The sequence below is a fragment of the Fomitopsis serialis genome (genome assembly GCF_022376445.1).
Source record: "Fomitopsis serialis strain Sig1Antser10 chromosome Unknown B0H18scaffold_5, whole genome shotgun sequence".
Classification (NCBI taxonomy): domain Eukaryota; kingdom Fungi; phylum Basidiomycota; class Agaricomycetes; order Polyporales; family Fomitopsidaceae; genus Fomitopsis; species Fomitopsis serialis.
This window is the reverse complement of record NW_025954965.1, coordinates 567,023-582,994: the sequence shown is the minus strand read 5'-3', so window position 1 is coordinate 582,994 and position 15,972 is coordinate 567,023. Positions and strand designations below refer to the sequence as shown.

General features: G+C 55.7%; 8 protein-coding genes across 8 annotated transcripts; 4 read left to right on the top strand and 4 right to left on the bottom strand.

Annotated features, from left to right (window-relative positions):
* Window positions 1-667: 667 nt before the first annotated feature.
* Window positions 668-3,621, top strand: B0H18DRAFT_1082611 (phosphoglucomutase first 3 domain-containing protein; the record flags this gene model as incomplete). Its single annotated transcript, XM_048031558.1, has 18 exons — window positions 668-718; window positions 781-854; window positions 927-952; window positions 1,002-1,069; window positions 1,137-1,306; window positions 1,360-1,432; window positions 1,682-1,842; window positions 1,903-1,974; window positions 2,003-2,064; window positions 2,200-2,278; window positions 2,318-2,415; window positions 2,467-2,559; window positions 2,615-2,745; window positions 2,800-2,879; window positions 3,020-3,095; window positions 3,178-3,359; window positions 3,422-3,443; window positions 3,496-3,621. The coding sequence occupies 18 exons, from the start codon at window positions 668-670 to the stop codon at window positions 3,619-3,621; spliced, it is 1,644 nt and encodes a 547-aa protein (XP_047898703.1).
* A 125-nt stretch (window positions 3,622-3,746) lies between these two features.
* On the bottom strand, window positions 3,747-5,284 carry B0H18DRAFT_1082610 (2-nitropropane dioxygenase; the record flags this gene model as incomplete). Its single annotated transcript, XM_048031557.1, has 10 exons — window positions 3,747-3,840; window positions 3,904-3,926; window positions 3,985-4,016; window positions 4,068-4,171; window positions 4,207-4,638; window positions 4,691-4,830; window positions 4,888-4,956; window positions 5,028-5,038; window positions 5,099-5,149; window positions 5,209-5,284. 10 exons carry the CDS (start codon window positions 5,282-5,284, stop codon window positions 3,747-3,749), a joined length of 1,032 nt encoding a protein of 343 aa, XP_047898702.1.
* A 564-nt stretch (window positions 5,285-5,848) lies between these two features.
* On the top strand, window positions 5,849-6,591 carry B0H18DRAFT_869316 (cytochrome C1 heme lyase; the record flags this gene model as incomplete). The annotated part of the gene is made up of 2 exons (XM_048040004.1): window positions 5,849-6,288; window positions 6,339-6,591. The coding sequence occupies 2 exons, from the start codon at window positions 5,849-5,851 to the stop codon at window positions 6,589-6,591; spliced, it is 693 nt and encodes a 230-aa protein (XP_047898701.1).
* Window positions 6,592-6,992: 401 nt separating this feature from the next.
* Window positions 6,993-8,263, top strand: B0H18DRAFT_978585 (uncharacterized protein). Its single transcript, XM_048044334.1, has 4 exons — window positions 6,993-7,069; window positions 7,176-7,280; window positions 7,372-7,875; window positions 7,939-8,263. The coding sequence occupies exons 2-4, from the start codon at window positions 7,241-7,243 to the stop codon at window positions 8,157-8,159; spliced, it is 765 nt and encodes a 254-aa protein (XP_047898700.1). The 5' UTR covers window positions 6,993-7,069; window positions 7,176-7,240; the 3' UTR covers window positions 8,160-8,263.
* Window positions 8,264-8,398: 135 nt separating this feature from the next.
* B0H18DRAFT_1082608 (Brix domain-containing protein) lies at window positions 8,399-9,891 on the bottom strand (the record flags this gene model as incomplete). The annotated part of the gene is made up of 5 exons (XM_048031556.1): window positions 8,399-8,745; window positions 8,808-9,372; window positions 9,424-9,632; window positions 9,653-9,656; window positions 9,712-9,891. The coding sequence occupies 5 exons, from the start codon at window positions 9,889-9,891 to the stop codon at window positions 8,399-8,401; spliced, it is 1,305 nt and encodes a 434-aa protein (XP_047898699.1).
* Window positions 9,892-10,359: 468 nt separating this feature from the next.
* On the bottom strand, window positions 10,360-12,496 carry B0H18DRAFT_978573 (cAMP dependent protein kinase). The gene is made up of 4 exons (XM_048044333.1): window positions 12,180-12,496; window positions 11,663-12,113; window positions 10,812-11,611; window positions 10,360-10,757 (listed from the first exon to the last, which is right to left on the bottom strand). Exons 2-4 carry the CDS (start codon window positions 12,051-12,053, stop codon window positions 10,596-10,598), a joined length of 1,353 nt encoding a protein of 450 aa, XP_047898698.1. The 5' UTR covers window positions 12,054-12,113; window positions 12,180-12,496; the 3' UTR covers window positions 10,360-10,595.
* A 173-nt stretch (window positions 12,497-12,669) lies between these two features.
* On the bottom strand, window positions 12,670-14,166 carry B0H18DRAFT_978570 (Extradiol ring-cleavage dioxygenase class III enzyme subunit B). Its single transcript, XM_048044332.1, has 5 exons — window positions 13,633-14,166; window positions 13,446-13,576; window positions 13,159-13,373; window positions 12,962-13,100; window positions 12,670-12,905 (listed from the first exon to the last, which is right to left on the bottom strand). Exons 1-5 carry the CDS (start codon window positions 14,036-14,038, stop codon window positions 12,729-12,731), a joined length of 1,068 nt encoding a protein of 355 aa, XP_047898697.1. The 5' UTR covers window positions 14,039-14,166; the 3' UTR covers window positions 12,670-12,728.
* Window positions 14,167-14,240: 74 nt separating this feature from the next.
* On the top strand, window positions 14,241-15,805 carry B0H18DRAFT_978566 (CDK-activating kinase assembly factor MAT1-domain-containing protein). Its single transcript, XM_048044331.1, is given in 6 exon segments — window positions 14,241-14,494; window positions 14,554-14,642; window positions 14,704-14,856; window positions 14,906-14,977; window positions 14,989-14,990; window positions 15,045-15,805. The coding sequence occupies 6 exon segments, from the start codon at window positions 14,327-14,329 to the stop codon at window positions 15,671-15,673; spliced, it is 1,113 nt and encodes a 370-aa protein (XP_047898696.1). The 5' UTR covers window positions 14,241-14,326; the 3' UTR covers window positions 15,674-15,805.
* The last annotated feature ends 167 nt before the right edge of the window (window positions 15,806-15,972 follow it).

Sequence of the window (15,972 nt, the reverse complement as noted above, 5' to 3'; positions counted from 1 at the left end):
TCTTCCGGCATTGCTTCACACGCCGATGCTACTACTGACAGTTGTTATCGCAATGGATCACCGCACCGGACTGGTACAGTACAGCATCGGAGAGGGCGCTGGCGGTGCGTTTTCAGGACGTTCCATTAGAAATGTACCTGCTACCAGTAGTGTAATTTTAGACCCACAGGAGAATGCTATGTAGGGCGCCGTGTCCGAGCCACGGAAGGCCGTCTAAATGCAAAAGAAAGGCAAACTCGGTTCCGACGAGCAAGGAACTGCGTTGCTTCTTTGGAGGAGGCGAGTGTCAGAACTTGACATTGGTCTGTCGGGCACTGACGTTCCTGTGCATGTTGATTGGAGCGACGACATGCAGACGGATCGTCCGCTGCATCGACTTCGGTTGTCTCTATATGTTGAAGCGGTACGTGAGTGTTTTGAGCAAAGGGGGAACGGCTGTCAGCGGTTCGAAGTTGCCAGCTGTTGCCAGCCTTGGACAGTCACCGCATGATTCACAGAGTGGCTGAGATCTCGGCCCGATACACTTGATCACATCTCAGATCACGATCACCCGGGCCACGTCCGTAAGTACTGTCCCGAGTCACCGACTGTGTTCGGCTTGGACCAGTCCTAAGCTCATTGCTACTGCAAGTCAAGTCTTCATAGCTGAAGAGCTGTTTCTGTAGATATGGACATCCCCCTGGCAAATCTCGTTCAGAAATGGCTCCATCTTGACAAGGTATTAGTCCATGTCTGGGATAATCGCACTAAACATCTGACTTATTTCGACTACCACATCAGAATGAAGCCACACGCAGCGAGATCGAACGTTTATGGGCTGCAGGAGAGACCGCTGAATTGGAGCGGCGGATGAGGTTCGCATTGATTCTAATATCCAGGTCAATTCAATGCCACTTACTTTACCCCCGAACGCGGTCCCCACGCAGGAATCGAATAGAGTTTGGGACTGCAGGTAGGGCTTATACAGGTCGTATCCTAACAGTGACATGGAATGTCTTCAGGCTTGCGGGGGCGTATGGAAGCTGGGTTTTCTCGTATGAATGACCTCATCATCATCCAAGCCTCTCAAGTTCGTCCATCGCCATTGTCTGTACACAAGAATGATGACACGAAGCAGACTGGGCTTGGTTAATCAGGGCCTTTGTCAGTATGTTCTACGGACAGTCGAGAACGCAGCAACGCGCGGAGTGGTCGTAGGACACGACCACCGGCACCATTCTGAGGAATGGGCGCAGTTGACCGCCGCCGCTTTCCTCAAGAGTGGTGTCAAGGTTTACCTTCACAGGGGCCTTGTACATACACCGCTGTAAGCTTTTTATGATTCCAAGCATGAAACACAATCTCAAAACACGCGTGCAGGGTGCCATTCAGCGTGAAGAAATTGGGTGCCGCTTGTGGTGTCATGATCACAGGTAGACCGTCTCATGCTGAAGTCTGTGGATCCAGGTACTTACCGAGCATGATCAGCGAGTCACAATCCAAAGGCAAGTCTGATTCTCTGTGCTTTGTGTCAACGAAGTATATATCTGAGACTCTGCAGGACGACAATGGCTACAAGGTAGACATCCTTCCCTCTCTAAGAATTCTGCTTGAACACCTCATTAGGTTACTGGGAGAACGCTGTTCAGGTTTGTGCTAGTGCATTTCGTACTCATTCTGTCTGTGGCTCAAGTGGTCTTAGATCATCGAGCCTCACGACAAGGGCATCGCAGCATCGATCAGGGCTAATCTGAGCCTCAGACTTGGGACGTCGAGTCAATCCATTCGTCTTCCCTCTGCTGACCGAACAGACGAGATGGGGAAGCCTACTTCCAGCCTCGCCTCTCTTTGCCTCAGAAGTATGTTCTGCTGGGCTTCCTCTCAACGTCATATGCTGATTACCTGATAGACCCTCAATGCGAGCACCCCAATCAAGTTCGTGAACACCTCCATGCACGGTGTCAGTCACCCGTTCGTGACACGCGCCTTCGAGGTGTTCGGGCTACCCGCTTTCGCCCCGTAGAGAGCAGCAGCACCCAGACCCGGATTTCCCAACCGTAAAATTCCCGAATCCCGAGGAAAAGGGTATGCTCGTCCCGTCTCTGTATTGTTGCCATCTCATTGCGACGACATGTTTGCAGGTGCTTTGGTGTGTTACGCGCAGAGATATGCCTGCGATATGAACTCATGATGGCGAAAGATCTGGCGATCCCACTGCAGGCGAATGTGGTGCTAGCTACGTAGTCGCCCAGGACCCCGATGCGGACCGGTTCGCGGCGCAGAACGAGGGTGAGACATTGTACGCAGGTGTCGAGGTCTCAATAACCCGTCCTTTCAGGCCAGACGGGAAGTGGATCCAATTCACTGGAGATCAGTTGGGTGCCCTCTTCGCCAGCGCTGCCCTGGATCGCTACAAGGCCTCTGGCAAGCCCCTTGGTGCGTCTCTGCTCTTCATCTCACCTGTCACCCTAATCACCCCGCTCTCAGAGAGATTAGCCATGGTCGCCTCTACAGTGAGCTCGAAGATGATTGAAGCTATGGCGCAGACAGAAGGATTCAAGTTCGCCGAATGCCTCACAGGTTAGCGTGCTATAATATGTTCCAAAAGGGGCTGGTGCCGTATCTGTCTCTACAGGCTTCAAGTTCATTGGTAACGCCGCGTTGAAGCTGGACCAGGAAGGTTACGAGGTGCCCTTTGGATACGAGGAGGCGATCGGCTTTATGTTCGGCTCTGATATCAGGGACAAGGATGGCGTTGCTGCGACGGTATTTTTGGCAATCGTCCGAGCATGCTATGGCGGACTCTGACGTGGTGGCCAGGTGATGTTCGCGGAGCTGGTCGCTTCACTGCAAGCGCAGGGAAAGTCGGCCAGCCAGCACCTGCAAGAGCTGTACAAACGGTAACATGTTTCCGTACTCTTGCGATGGACGCTGTATTGACGATAATTTATCCGTTAGCTATGGGTTCTTCCAGGTGAGTCATTCGATGTCTCAGGCCTCAATGACAGGAGATTGACTCGCCAGCGCATTCACAGACGAGCAACAGCTACTTCGTCTGTAGCGATCCTCCGACGATCCAGAAGATCTTCACTAGACTGCGCGACTACGACGGAGCGGTGCGCCAATAATCCTCTCACCGCCGCTCGCTCGCGCACCGGAAGCAGCTCATGTACCATCTACTCTTCCAGGCCACCCCAGAGCGTCCCAGCTACCCAAGACGATTGCCGGGTTGACGTCACGAGCGTGCGCGACCTCACTGTCGGTTACGACAGCTCGAACCCGCCAACCTACAAGCCCGCGCTACCGCTCTCGTCCGGCCAGATGGTGCAGTTCAGGGCAGAGTCGCCTGTGGACGGCACGAGGATAACGCTCACCACGAGGTGCGTAGCTTCTTGCTGCCACATGCCACCATCCATGCGTACTTACCGATGTGTACGTTCAGGACGAGCGGTACGGAACCGAAGGTCGGTTGCGTAGTCTTCCGAAGCAGAGCGGCAGACTGACGGACGGACATAGATTAAGTACTACCTCGAAGGCAGTGGAAAGAGCGAGGAAGCAGTCAGGGTGCTCTTGCCAAAGGTCGTTGACGAGCTGGCCGATGAGTGGATGGAAGCAGGAAAGTATGGGCTCGCCCGCGGGTAGGCTGATAGCGGAGAACGCTCTCGCGAAGATATCAAGTGAATGACTGTACAAGATACAAAGCATTGCGCGACATCCCTTGCAGTTGCAGAGTAACTACACATGGAGAGGAGACCTAAATCACTCAATTACAGCTTAGCCCGCGCAATGACTTCATCGACGCTTATCTGGCTCATTGCCTTCTGCAGACTGGTTGCAGCAGTCGATACCATCTCATCGACACTAAGTCATGGGCGCATCAGCAAGGCGCGAACGTTCTTACGTGAGTTCTGAAGGGATACTCACATAGCTTTCGCTGGCTTGACATCCTGACAGTTAGATTGTCAGAACTCGGGCTCGTGGAACAACATCATACAGAGCACTTACCTTGATCGACGCGGCCACTTTGCCCATGAGCCCTTTGTCTGCCAGTCAGTCCAGCGCTTGTGCAGTTGAGACGGAAGCCTTACATGCACGACCCTCGAGCATACGCTCAGGATGTATCTCCACTTCCGCCTCGTGCGGGATCTTGCCTTCGGAAGTGAAAGCCTCAATGTCCGCTTGTCGACCGTCCCTAGGAGACGAGAACGTCATGATCATCAGACTTACTCAAGAACGCGAGCCCGATGGACTGACCAACTGGCTACGTAGGCTGTCCTCCTCACGCTCATCGGGCGACCAGAGTAAATGAGGGTTCGAACAACGTCATCGTACCCGGCGGTCACGACCTGTTGCTTGTGTATCGGTGGAGCACCTGCCTCCTCGCTCGCCACGAAGCGGGTGCCGACCCACACGCCAGAAGCACCATACGAGAGCGCAGCGGCGAGGCCTCGTCCATCTGCTATGCCACCTGCGGCAATGACGATGATCGGCTTGCCCGTGAGCGGGCTCTTCTTGTCCTTGCAGATGTCGACTATTGCAGGAATGAGAATGGAGAAGGGCGTGTCGCCGGTGTGTCCGCCGCCCTCGCCGCCTTGGGCGCAGATCATGTCTACGCCCTGTGCTAGTGCCTTCTCGACGTGCTTTGGGTGGCCAACCATGCTATTTGTAGGCTCGTGTTAGCTCATGGGGGCACACACAAGTCTACCCTTACTTCATCACAACGATGCCAGCTGCGTGTAGCTTGTCGACCATGTCCCTTGGAGGAACGCCTATAGCGCAAACAAACAACGAAGCTTTGTTCTTGATGATTATGTCGGTGAGCGTGGGTAATTGCCCCTTGGTGTAGTCGTACTAGGAGTGTCATCAATTCGCTGAAGCTTCCATGAGCCTCATCTGGGGCACTCGCACATTTGTTTTCCTTGCGTTGCCTCCGAGCTGCGGTAGCGCCAGGTCTACACCGAACGGCGCGTCCTTGTCCTCGAGTCAGCTTTCAGATCGTCTATCATCCCCTGCAGCATCTTGGGGCTAGAGTGTATACCCCCAATGACGCCAATGCCACCTGAAAAAATGTCGCAACACGATGAGTTCAAGGCCGGCCAGCATGGGAGAGTCTACTTACCAGCGTTCGTAACTGCGGCAGCCAGCCTAGGGCCAGCGGCAACATTCATGCCTAGTTCATTTAACAAGTCCGTGAACTGCTACCCACTGACGGCGGTCGACAAAACTGACCTGCTAACATGATTGGATGATTTATCTTGAATTGCTTCGTGAGTGGAGTACTGAAAACAGGTGAGGACGACGGCATGGTGCCCGAATTGAATGGCGTGAGCCGTGAGTACCGGAGACGATGGGCAATAACGTTCGCACAGACAACTGGTACGGGGGCACTAGGAAAGCCCAACGAAGGTCTGACCACCAGGGTTTTGTACGAGAAATCTCCTAGGAGCACTGTGCACCCGGGATACCCGCCGACAGGTCATGAGACAGTTGCGAGGATGCTTTAGGCCAGGCTCAGGCTCACGTTCACATCCCCTGCCAATATCATGACTGATAGTACGTCCAAGCATATGATTCCGGTTGTAGCATGTCCGAGGGCTGCAGAACAGAAACCCAAGCACAGAATTGGCATTAATGTGTGATACAATGCTGGGGCATCTGACGGGTTCGTGCTGCTGTAGGCAGTGATGCAACGGCTGAAGACTGTTGTGCGTCGGTGTTTTATGACTTGGCCTTCAGTTTGAGCAATAACTTCAATGAGGACAAGAGGGACGGTGGGCACTGCATAACGGAGGCTGATCGACATGAGAGTCGGGCGCGAGCGGGTGGGCGCCTGCGCGCTCATCCTCCTTTGCGCACCCACTCGCCAGTCATGGCAGACAAGTGCCCCGTCGACCACAGCTCCCTCGCTCCCCCCGCCGAAAAATGTCCAGTCGACCACCAGCAGCGCTCGACGTGGGCTAGCCTGCTCCCATCGTCTTCCAAGGATGTGCCAGCTCACCCGCCCGCGCCCGCTCCCTTACCGCAAGACCGGGAAACATCCTCGATCCCTCGAGTCGACGGCGCAAACTGGGTGTATCCTTCACAGGCGCAGTTCTATGCTGCCATGGCGCGGAAGAATCACAACCCGCAGGCGTCGGACATGAAGGTCATAGTCCCTATTCACAACGCCGTGAACGAGCGGGCGTGGCTGGAGGTCATGAAGTGGGAGGCGGGTCAGGGCGGCGACAAGTGTGGGGGAGTAAAGCTTGTGAGTTTCAAGGGGCGTCCGAAGGACATGACACCGAAAGCACGGTTGAAGACATTCCTTGGGTGCGTCCTCGCTGACATCCTGTTCGCTCAAAGTTAACCTTGGCGTTCAGCTACTCCGCGCCATTCGATCGCCATGACTGGGTCGTCGAGCGTTGCGGAACGCGCATCCGCTACGTGATTGACTTCTATACGGGCCATTCAGGCCGAGCCGGCAACAACATATCTTTCTACCTCGATGCCCGACCAGCTCTCGACAATTGGGATGGTGCCCGCATGCGAGTCGAACGCTTCTGGGAGCGATGGGTTGGGAAGATGTGGAGTAGCAAGACGACACCTCCGAAGTCGGTTCCTTCGCGTTCATAGCTCTTATTTGATATTATTCTACATCTGTACCATGGTGTGCTACTCACTCCCGCTCATATATTAGTGCTCTGTAATCCAGCCAATCACACAAGACTCATTACCCCAAGACTCAGGGACGGGAATGGAGGTGTGTGATTCTTCGCATGTCTCGTGTGCTATGACGATGCCTGTGGTAATGTCCTGTGCGAGAATGGGTATACCATTGGCAGCGAAAGTAGCGCTATGACGAGGCCAGGGAGTGTTGGGAGTGTGATACTTCCGACGCTGTGGCGACACTTTCGACGACTCCCTATAAGCCACAGAATCATCGTCCTCTGGACCACTCTACCCGCAACGACCGGTTCAAATCGCTGCACTTCGAGTTGAATATTGTTGATCTACAGAGAGCATGGCTTCTGCGGTTGCGGACACGGTCTTCTCTGTCATCCAGAGCCGACGCAACGGCGAGTCCGTTACTGCAGCTGTGCGAGGTTCTAGAGCGCCGGACACCACGGGTATAAGAGAACGTTCAGCTTCCGTCTCAAGTACGGCAAGCATCACAGACGACAAGTATCGTCTACGAGTCACTGCGGGACCTACCCTAGATCTGGATACCCACAAGGTCGTCCTCGTGAACACCGACGAGCCTTGCGCGTTTGAGAATGATCACATGAAGGTGAAGGTGAAGATACGGGTCAAGAACTTTGAGGGTGCGTTTCAGAAACGGTTGCGGGGAGCTCGAGATGTCGAACGTCCTATCATCTGTTGGTACGTATGCCTAGAGCTGATTGTGCCTTATAGGTATTCCTACCACTTGTCCGCCCAACGATGCAACGTACTTCTCCCATCCCCTCCACATCTCCGATCGCTATTCCATCTCTTTCTCCTTCGTCCCCAAGCGCACGCTCCCCTCCCAATCGGCGGTCTGGGGCAACGAGTTCTCGCGCCCCATTCGCGACCGCCTTCCGCCGGGGTTCAACACTGCCTTCAGCATCGTGAAGAAGTTCATCGACCCCGGCCTAGAGTGCGACGCATACGCGGACAAGCCGTGGCTGCTCGGGCCAAGCTTGGGCTGCTGGTTCGCGTTCTGGGTGGGCGAGAAGACGGACGAGCCGGAGATGAAGGATATCATTGAAGAAGGCGGAGAAGGCAGCGGGTTGGAGGTCCGTCGGAAGGCCGGCATGCCTGGCGGTGCGAAGGAGAGGCGGAGGTGGGCTTTGAGCGAAGGCAATAGGGCGAACTTCGTTTTCGAACAAGGGAGAGAGTACGGTGCGGATTTTTTCAATCCCTATCTCGACTTCAACAGTACGAATCACATATCCTCTTGTTTTGACTTGACGGTGCTGACCCTTGCGTGCGTGCCTACAGAATTCTCTGTCTGCCTTCCCGGATTCTCTGTATGCGTGGTGAAGTACATAGACGACAAGACACACAAGCTCCGCTACGTCTTCAAAGACAAGGACACTGACGACATTTATTTCGCTGTCGCATTCACCTTATTATTTGGCCAAGAGTTGGAAGAGGCTTTGATGGCAGAGCCCCAGGAATCTCAGGACACAGACACGAGGGCGGCAAGGCGACATCCATGATGCAGACCGCAGAACGGTCGAACGTTGTTGTCGTACAATGTTCGATAGATAATCCCAGCAGTATCTTTGCTCGCAAATAATAGACACTCATATGAGTTCAAACATCACACAATATACAATCATGGCTCGCTTACGAGATGGATGGAAGTTCGTGACGGTAGATGAGATGCGAAAGCGCTATTACAGTGAGAGGACGTCCCAAACAGAATAGAGAAGGCCCTAAGTATCAGATATCATCGCTACCGTTTGCCCCGTTTCGGTTTCTTCAGCGGTGGTCTTTGGGACTCATCCTCGCTGCTTTCTTCCGCTTCGCTTGCACCCGCATCCTCGTCCTCCTCGCCTCCGCTATACTCCTCCTCGTCATCCCAGACACCGTCATCTTCCAGTTCCTGGCCCTCCTGACCATTCTCGTCCTCCTCTACATCTTCGTCTTCGTCTGCACCCTCCGACCCAGCCTTCTTGCCACCAGCCATCGCCTTCTTCCGCTGAACATTCCGTTCCTGCTCTTCCTTACGCTGTTGCCTGAGCTTCTCCTTCGCCGCATGCTCCGCCTTCTGCGTGGCGATCTCAGCCTTCGACTTTGTGACTATATATGTCGACGTCCATGTCAGCGGCTCTCCCCAAAAGCCAGCGAACATCGAAACGCACCGAACTCATGATAGATGACGCCGCCCTCCTTCCCAGGCAGACCCTCCGTAATCTTGATCAACTTAAGCTCCATCCGCGGACCGATCTCGTCCAGCCGCACAGCACGCTTCTGGCCCTTCTTGTTATTGCGCCCGACGTAGTCGTCTGCCAACGACACAGCGTCTGCATCGTCCCCCGCAGCGCTCTCGGCGGAGGACGCGGCGCTCTCATAGCCGTCCGAGGAGGGGCCCGGCTCGCCCTTCTTTCGCAGGAAGAAGTCCGCGACGTCCTTCTCGTTGCCGAGGTCGAGGTAAGCCTTCGACGAAGAGGACGCCTTCGTGGTGGCGCTGTCCAGGACGCGCCGGACGCGCTTGGAGACGCCGTATGGCTTGACAGTGATGAGATAGTGCCGGAAGTCGACCGTGCCGTGATCGGCGTTGTAGGAGATGAGAACGATGCGCCGTGCTGAGGAGAGGGACAGCTTTTGGGGGGAGAGCGGGGGGAAGAGTGTCTGGAAGGTCTTCATGAGGAGGGGGAGATGGGGAGGCGTCCCTGGCCCTGGTTGAGGGAAGGATGCCAGAACAAGCTTTGTGCTAATGAGAACACATAACATGGAAGTACGGAGGATTTCACTTACTAGCGGCGGCGTCAGGTACTCGACATTGCCAATACTCCGCGCTCTCCTCGAGGTATTGAGCACATCCTTGACAAGGCTATACCGCTCAATCCTAAAGCTGAGCGTCGGTCCCGCAGACAGGCGCACGATACGCAACGAGGGTGCGACGTCCGTCAGTGTGAACGCAAGCAATGCGTGACCCCCAGGGCGGGCGCCATGGTGAAAAAGTCCTTCAGCTTGTTCCGTGCACGTTCCTTCACTTGCGCATGAGTTCAGTGTCATTCACGGCGCAACCTGGAGCTGGCTGACCTTAAGACGGCTGGCAGTGTAGGGCTCCATGACTTTGCGCACATCCCGCACGAGCTGCGTGAGCGAGGTGCCGACCTGGCCATGCTTGATCACGAATGACTTCGGGACTCCCTCCGCAGTTGCAGGACTGGAGGCAACACCACCCTTGAGATGAGTACGGTTTTTGCGTCGACGGCCCATGATGAGGATAAGTCGGTAAGTAGGTTCTGCGAGACGGGCTGCAAAGCTTCACGCAGAAGCGCCCGATGGACGAAAAGTGATCGGGATCTGAGATTGTGTATTTGTGCCTATGATGGGATTGTGGCTGGAGCGCTGGTCACTGTATGTAGGCCGTGCAGACTGCGTTCCTGTCAAAAACGAGGGACTGCGACTCATGTCATTGGAAAAGCATAGCACCGAATTGATATTCGTGCATTCGAGCAACCAAGCGATATAACGGCGCATAATTGGCTGTATCATTAGAGGAGTATAATCCGCGACACGAAGACGATCAAGAGCAGGTACATATATATACAGATATAAACGAAGGCAGACCCAGCCAGCAAGGGAGAGATTCAGTATTACAGTACGCGGGACAGCAGCAGGGATGAAGGATACAGCGCAGGGTATGCTAGTGAGACCATACAATATACCAACCGACGTGAGTGAGAGAGCGCCTGACGAGGAATGCTACCACAGGAACCACAACGGAACAAGAATATACAGATGAACGAAGGGTATGCTATACAGTGCAGACAGATTTGCGACATAGCCCGACAGAAACAGAGCTCCGCCCCAAGCACACACCGACATGCTACTTTTGCGGATGCCGAGTTGGCTTCGGGAGGCTCTCTGTTGGCGAGAGCAAGAGACCGTACGAATGAGTGTGACAGATCCTGTGCTGATCAAAACTCTATGAAGTGGTACGCGGAAGGATCAAAACGCTGATGGAGAGCCGGCGGGTGTTCCTCCTTGATGAGCCCGGGGATTTCGTCCTCAGGTGGGAGTGGGAGATGTGAGAAATGCCGTGTATCGTCGAGCGATGCTACGTGCGGGATGATCGGCGCCTGCGGTTTGCGGATTAGCAGTGTGGATGCCGAACGTCACTGACGTTGACGTACCCTGATTTCTCGTCGTTCCAACGCGTCCCAGTCGACGCCTCGGAACCATGGGTGATCCAGCACGTCCTGGGGCCCACCACCGAGATTTCCCAACCTTTTGGTGCGGTCAGGATGCAGGAAAGCTTTGATGATGCCTTTCGTGAGACGGTCCATCTCGCGCGGCCAGTGGATTTTACCGTTGAGGATCTTCTCGTAGATGCCGTAAGCAGTCTCGTCGAAGAACGGCGGGTACCCGACGACCATCTCATAACAGAGAATGCCGCATGCCCACCAGTCCGCAGCCTTCCCGTGGCCGTCCGACTGGATGATCTCCGGGGCTAGATACTCGGGAGTGCCGCACAACGTCCAGGTACGGTCGTCGACGATTTTGGCAAATCCGAAGTCTGTCAAACGGAGATAACCACGCGAATCGAGCAGGAGGTTCTCCGGCTTGAGATCTCGGTAGATTATGTTGAACGAATGTAGGTATTTGAGTGCGAGGATAATCGTTGCGAGATAAAATCGCGTGACGTCCGGAGTGAACCGCCGTGCCCGTCGGAGATGAGTGAAGAGCTCGCCACCGGGGACATACGACAATAACATATAGACATTGAGGCTGTCCTGGAAGGTCGCGTATAGATCGACAATGAATGGATGCCGGACGCGTGATAGGATATACCGTTCCGCGTTTACATGTTCGACTTGCCGTAGCCGGACGATCTGGCTCTTGGGCAGTGTTTTCAACGCATAGCAGTTTTGAGTGCTGGGCGCAGATGATCCGCGCAGCCGGACGAGGAGAACCCGTCCGAACGTTCCCGTGCCTATGAAAACTGGTGAGGGGCGTGGAATGCGGAAGCTTCGTCAAGCCCTACCTAGGGTACCTTTCACCTCGAAGTCAGTGAGCTTCAGGGTCCCCCGGGTCAGATGACTCTCCTCGTCTTCGAGCCGTCTTAACGGAGGTTTCGGAGAAGATGCTGATTGCTCCGAGTCGACATCCATTGCCTCGTCGGCGACTGCCGCACGCGGGTAGTCTGACGGGGGAGTGCCGCCGCCGCTGTACCGCGGCTCGGAATCGATGACGATGCTCGGGTCTCCCTCGTCGCTACGGCCTGGTGAGATCGGAGGCGTGATGGGGCCCTCACCGACCGCGAAACCCGAGTTGCGGCCAAGAAGGGCCGTGTTGAGCGGCGCGGTGTACGGTCGCGCGCTGGAGGAATTAGGCAGGGATGTTGAACGAAAGGCTGGTACGACGGGATGGTCCATCGTCCCCGGTCTATTATATGACTTGGCTAAACAAACGCCTGCTCGCCTGGAGTTAGGCGGCTGGACAGGCGGTATTAGGACGAGGAGGATCTCCGACGCAAACACGTGTGGCGGGTACGCGCTCACCTAGACGAGGATTACGGGTGACGACGTAGGGCGCAGTGCATGCATCAGGGGATGGGGTTTTATACCGGAGATGGGGCGGAGGTGCAAGCGGACTCAGACGAGTGGGAGGACGGCGCCGGGATCAAGGGCAGTGTCTGCGGGCTCCTGTGTAGATCTCGGGGAGAGGGAAACCGCGGCGACGCGTGCCAGACGAGCTTGCAGGCGGGCGGGGAACGGGCGGGCGGGGGTGTGCGCGCTGCGCGGAGGTCTGGCGTAAAATACTGGAGCAGGTCGGGACGCGAAGCGAAGGAGGCTGCAGCCGCTGCACTTGGCCCGGTGGCTGCCCTTCGTTTTCTCGCCGCTTCCCGAGCGCGGTCCTACGCCAGATCCGCGTGGCAACTCATCCACGTGACCACGTTCGACGCGATCGGCGCGCGGCCCGCGTCCGATCCCTCGGGCTGCTCGTTTCCGCCACCGCCTCGAGCGCAGCCGTCTGGCGTCCAACGCCGTCCAAGGCGCGCAAACATAACACATTGTTCCAGCTAACGTACGACGACACACACTAGTCTCTTACAGTCCAAACGCAATCGTGGGAGCCCCGTATATAGCAGCCACGACCCGCGCTCTCCCCTCCCCTCCGGCGCCCGCCGCGACATACAGCGGAACAAAGTGCTCTGCACGAGGATGTGCAGCGCGGAAGCCCGGGTGTTGCGGAAGCCTGATCATCGCCTCCTTCCTCGCGTTGGCCTGCGAAAAGCAGCCGGTCGGACAGACAATAAGCGGGAAGGGCTCGAAGCACTCACGTCGGACAGCGTGACGGCATCGAGAATGGCTCGGTCGAATTCTCTCACCAGCACCCCGGCACTCTTTTCCGCAAACGACGAAAAGTCCCGCAAGTTGTGCACCACCAGACCACCCGATATGACGAGAATGCCCTCTCGCCTATGGAGTGATAAGAGCATCTCAGACCAATTTGGAGGAGAACAAATTGAGCGCCAACCTGAGAGCTTCGACCGTCTTGCCAACTGCCCAATTCTTCTCCGGGCTCAGGCTCGAGTCAATCGATACTTGCACGATAGGCACATCCAAAAAATCTTCCCCAAACATCAGTCGGAAGGGCACGAAAACGCCATGGTCAAGCCCAGGACCGGAAAAGCCGCGGCCATCTTCGCCTCGTGCCTCCAATCTAGAGGTTGTTCGGGCTAGCTGACCAGCCTGGCGGTAGCGGAAATCAAGCGTAAATTAGCGTGGATCACAGATCTCACGAAACGAGTATGCTGTGCTGACCTCCTTGTACAGCTGAAGAACGCGCTGCGAGAGCGCATGATCACCACGGGAGCTGAACTTGAGCTCATACAGGGCAGGCTGGAAGCCATAATAGTCGTACAACAGGGGGTTCGAGTCTCCATAATCAGTGACTGGCCGATCCTGTCAGATGCATACCTGCACAGCGAGGTGTAGATCAGGAACGTACCGACACGCTCCCCTGCTGTCTCCCAGTGCGCGCTAAATACAACGATGCCCTTGGGCTGGTACTTCTTGAGCAGCGCGGGCCCGAAGTCCCGCAGGAACGTGGCCAAGGGGCCCTTCGGTCCCATATGCTCCGTTACAAGGTTCCCCCGCGCGTCCGACTCTGGGAACGCCAGCATGGGCGAGCCATGTCCGAAAAAGAACGCTGGAATGTCGTTCGGCGTAGAGGGAAGCTCATCCAGTGCCTTGCGCCATTCGGCCTGCGTCTTTGGCAGCGATGAATGTGTCCCGTTGGTGGTCATTGTCCGGAGAGCGAGCGAGGGGAAGATGCGACTAAGAGGTAGTCTAAACAGGATGATGGCTGACGTGACGAAGAGCACCAGGAGAAAGAGGAAGGCTTTAAGGGACATTCCACAGTGACGTGGATACGATTGTCAGGCAACGCAGCTGGCTGTCTCATCATTATGGGTTCTCGTCGTCGAGGATGACCAAGAACACACATCTTGCGTGTGGTATGATTTCCATATGCGGCAGTTGACTGAAGCAGGATTTGTCAGCACAAACACACGCTGCGAGCGTCTGTCCCAGCCACAAGCTACCTGAGCGGCCTCTCAATAACAACGATCTTGAGACCGTACTCAGACTGCCTGCCTGTCAAACATTCCACGAGTAATCCGCCCTGCTGCTATAGAACAGCAATGTCTCGATCTGCACCAGGTAGCTGGCTGCGTGGGACAGTCATTCGGAAGGGAGGTGCCTCTACAAGCAGCAGCACTCGGACAAGTACACCGCAGATCCAGAGTACCTCTAGCACGGTCTTCGGAGGGGGAGTGAAGGATGCATCTGGGAGGGTATCGGAGTACTCAGTCAGTGAGCAAGCACGCTACGGTTTAACTGAGACGTCTGACGCTTTCACGCCCTCCAGTCCATGGACGATACATGTCCGGTATGCAAGTCAGACAGGTACCTCAACCCGAAGCTGCGCCTCCTGGTCAGCGCGTGCTACCACAAAATGTAGGAGCATCGTGGGCTACACTACCTGTATGATGGATCTAATGCATACTTGTGATCACAGGTGTGAGTCTTGCATTGACCGACTGTTCACGCTTGGGCCGGCGCCTTGTCCGATCTGCAACAAGATCCTGCGTAAACTTGCGTTCACGCCGCAGACCTTTGAAGACCTCGGCGTAGAGAAGGAGGTTGCTGTCAGAAGACGAATGGCCAAAGAGTAACGCTTGCAATTCACCGTGACTCTGTCTGCTGACCCGCGGTTTCAGATTCAACAAGCGTAGAGAAGACTTTACTGATCTCCGCTCGTACAACGATTATTTGGAGGAAGTTGAGGACATTAGTAAGTGTGCATCAATGCCAGTGTATGCTGACACACCGCTGAACGATCTCGCCGGCCCTCCACAGCATTCAATCTGATTCACAACATTGACATACCTGAAACCGAAGCACGGATAGCCGCATACCGCCAAGAGAACGCCGCGCTCATCGAGCTCAACATTCAACGGGAAGAGCAGTACCACAAGTACCTCAAGGAGCAAGAGGATGCCGAGCGCCAGGAACGCGAGCAGCGGGCGTTCGAGCAGAAGCGGCTCGAGGACGAGGAGCGCGAAGAGCGCGAGAAGGAGCGGCGCGAGATCATCGACAAGCTCGAGACGAGCGACAAGGACGCCGCGAAGCTCATCGCCCGCTCGCGCGCCGACGCCCTCCGTCGCTCCAATGCACGACAGTCCTCGTCCGCCCTCGCGAACGCCCGCCTGCAGCGCTCGCGCACGGTGCAGAGCGTCGTCGCGGATGTGCCGCACGTGCCGCTTCAGGATGACTGGTACACGTACGAGGACAAGTTCGTCCTCAGGGACGACTACGATGATCCGGCGAGCGAGGCGGTGAGGCGCGACAGGGATGGCATCATGAGGGCTGGTGGGTATCGCGTCGAGGAGGCATGGGAGCGTGCATTGCGATCAGCTGTAGCCGGTCTTGAGATAATGCCTCTGCAGGGTTTGTCGACACAGGATACTGGGTCCTCCGGCGGGTAGGATGTACTGATGCGGCGCCGGGGCAGTCATCGCTCCGTATGAATCATTGATGGACGCGAGCCTCACAATGTAGCCATAGGATGTTCACTAGACTCACAGACTTTGATCTGCCATTTCACGTTATCAAGCTGGCGGTGCATTCCGACTCGCGTTGCATTCGCATTCGAATGCTGAGTCGCGTCAAAGTGATAATATCACAAGTTACAACAAGGCAGAGTCGGAGATCGTTCCCCTCCTTGAAGCTTCAGGTCTCCGAGTCCCTCTCGCCCGCACCCTCAAAACTGCGACATGAGACCATC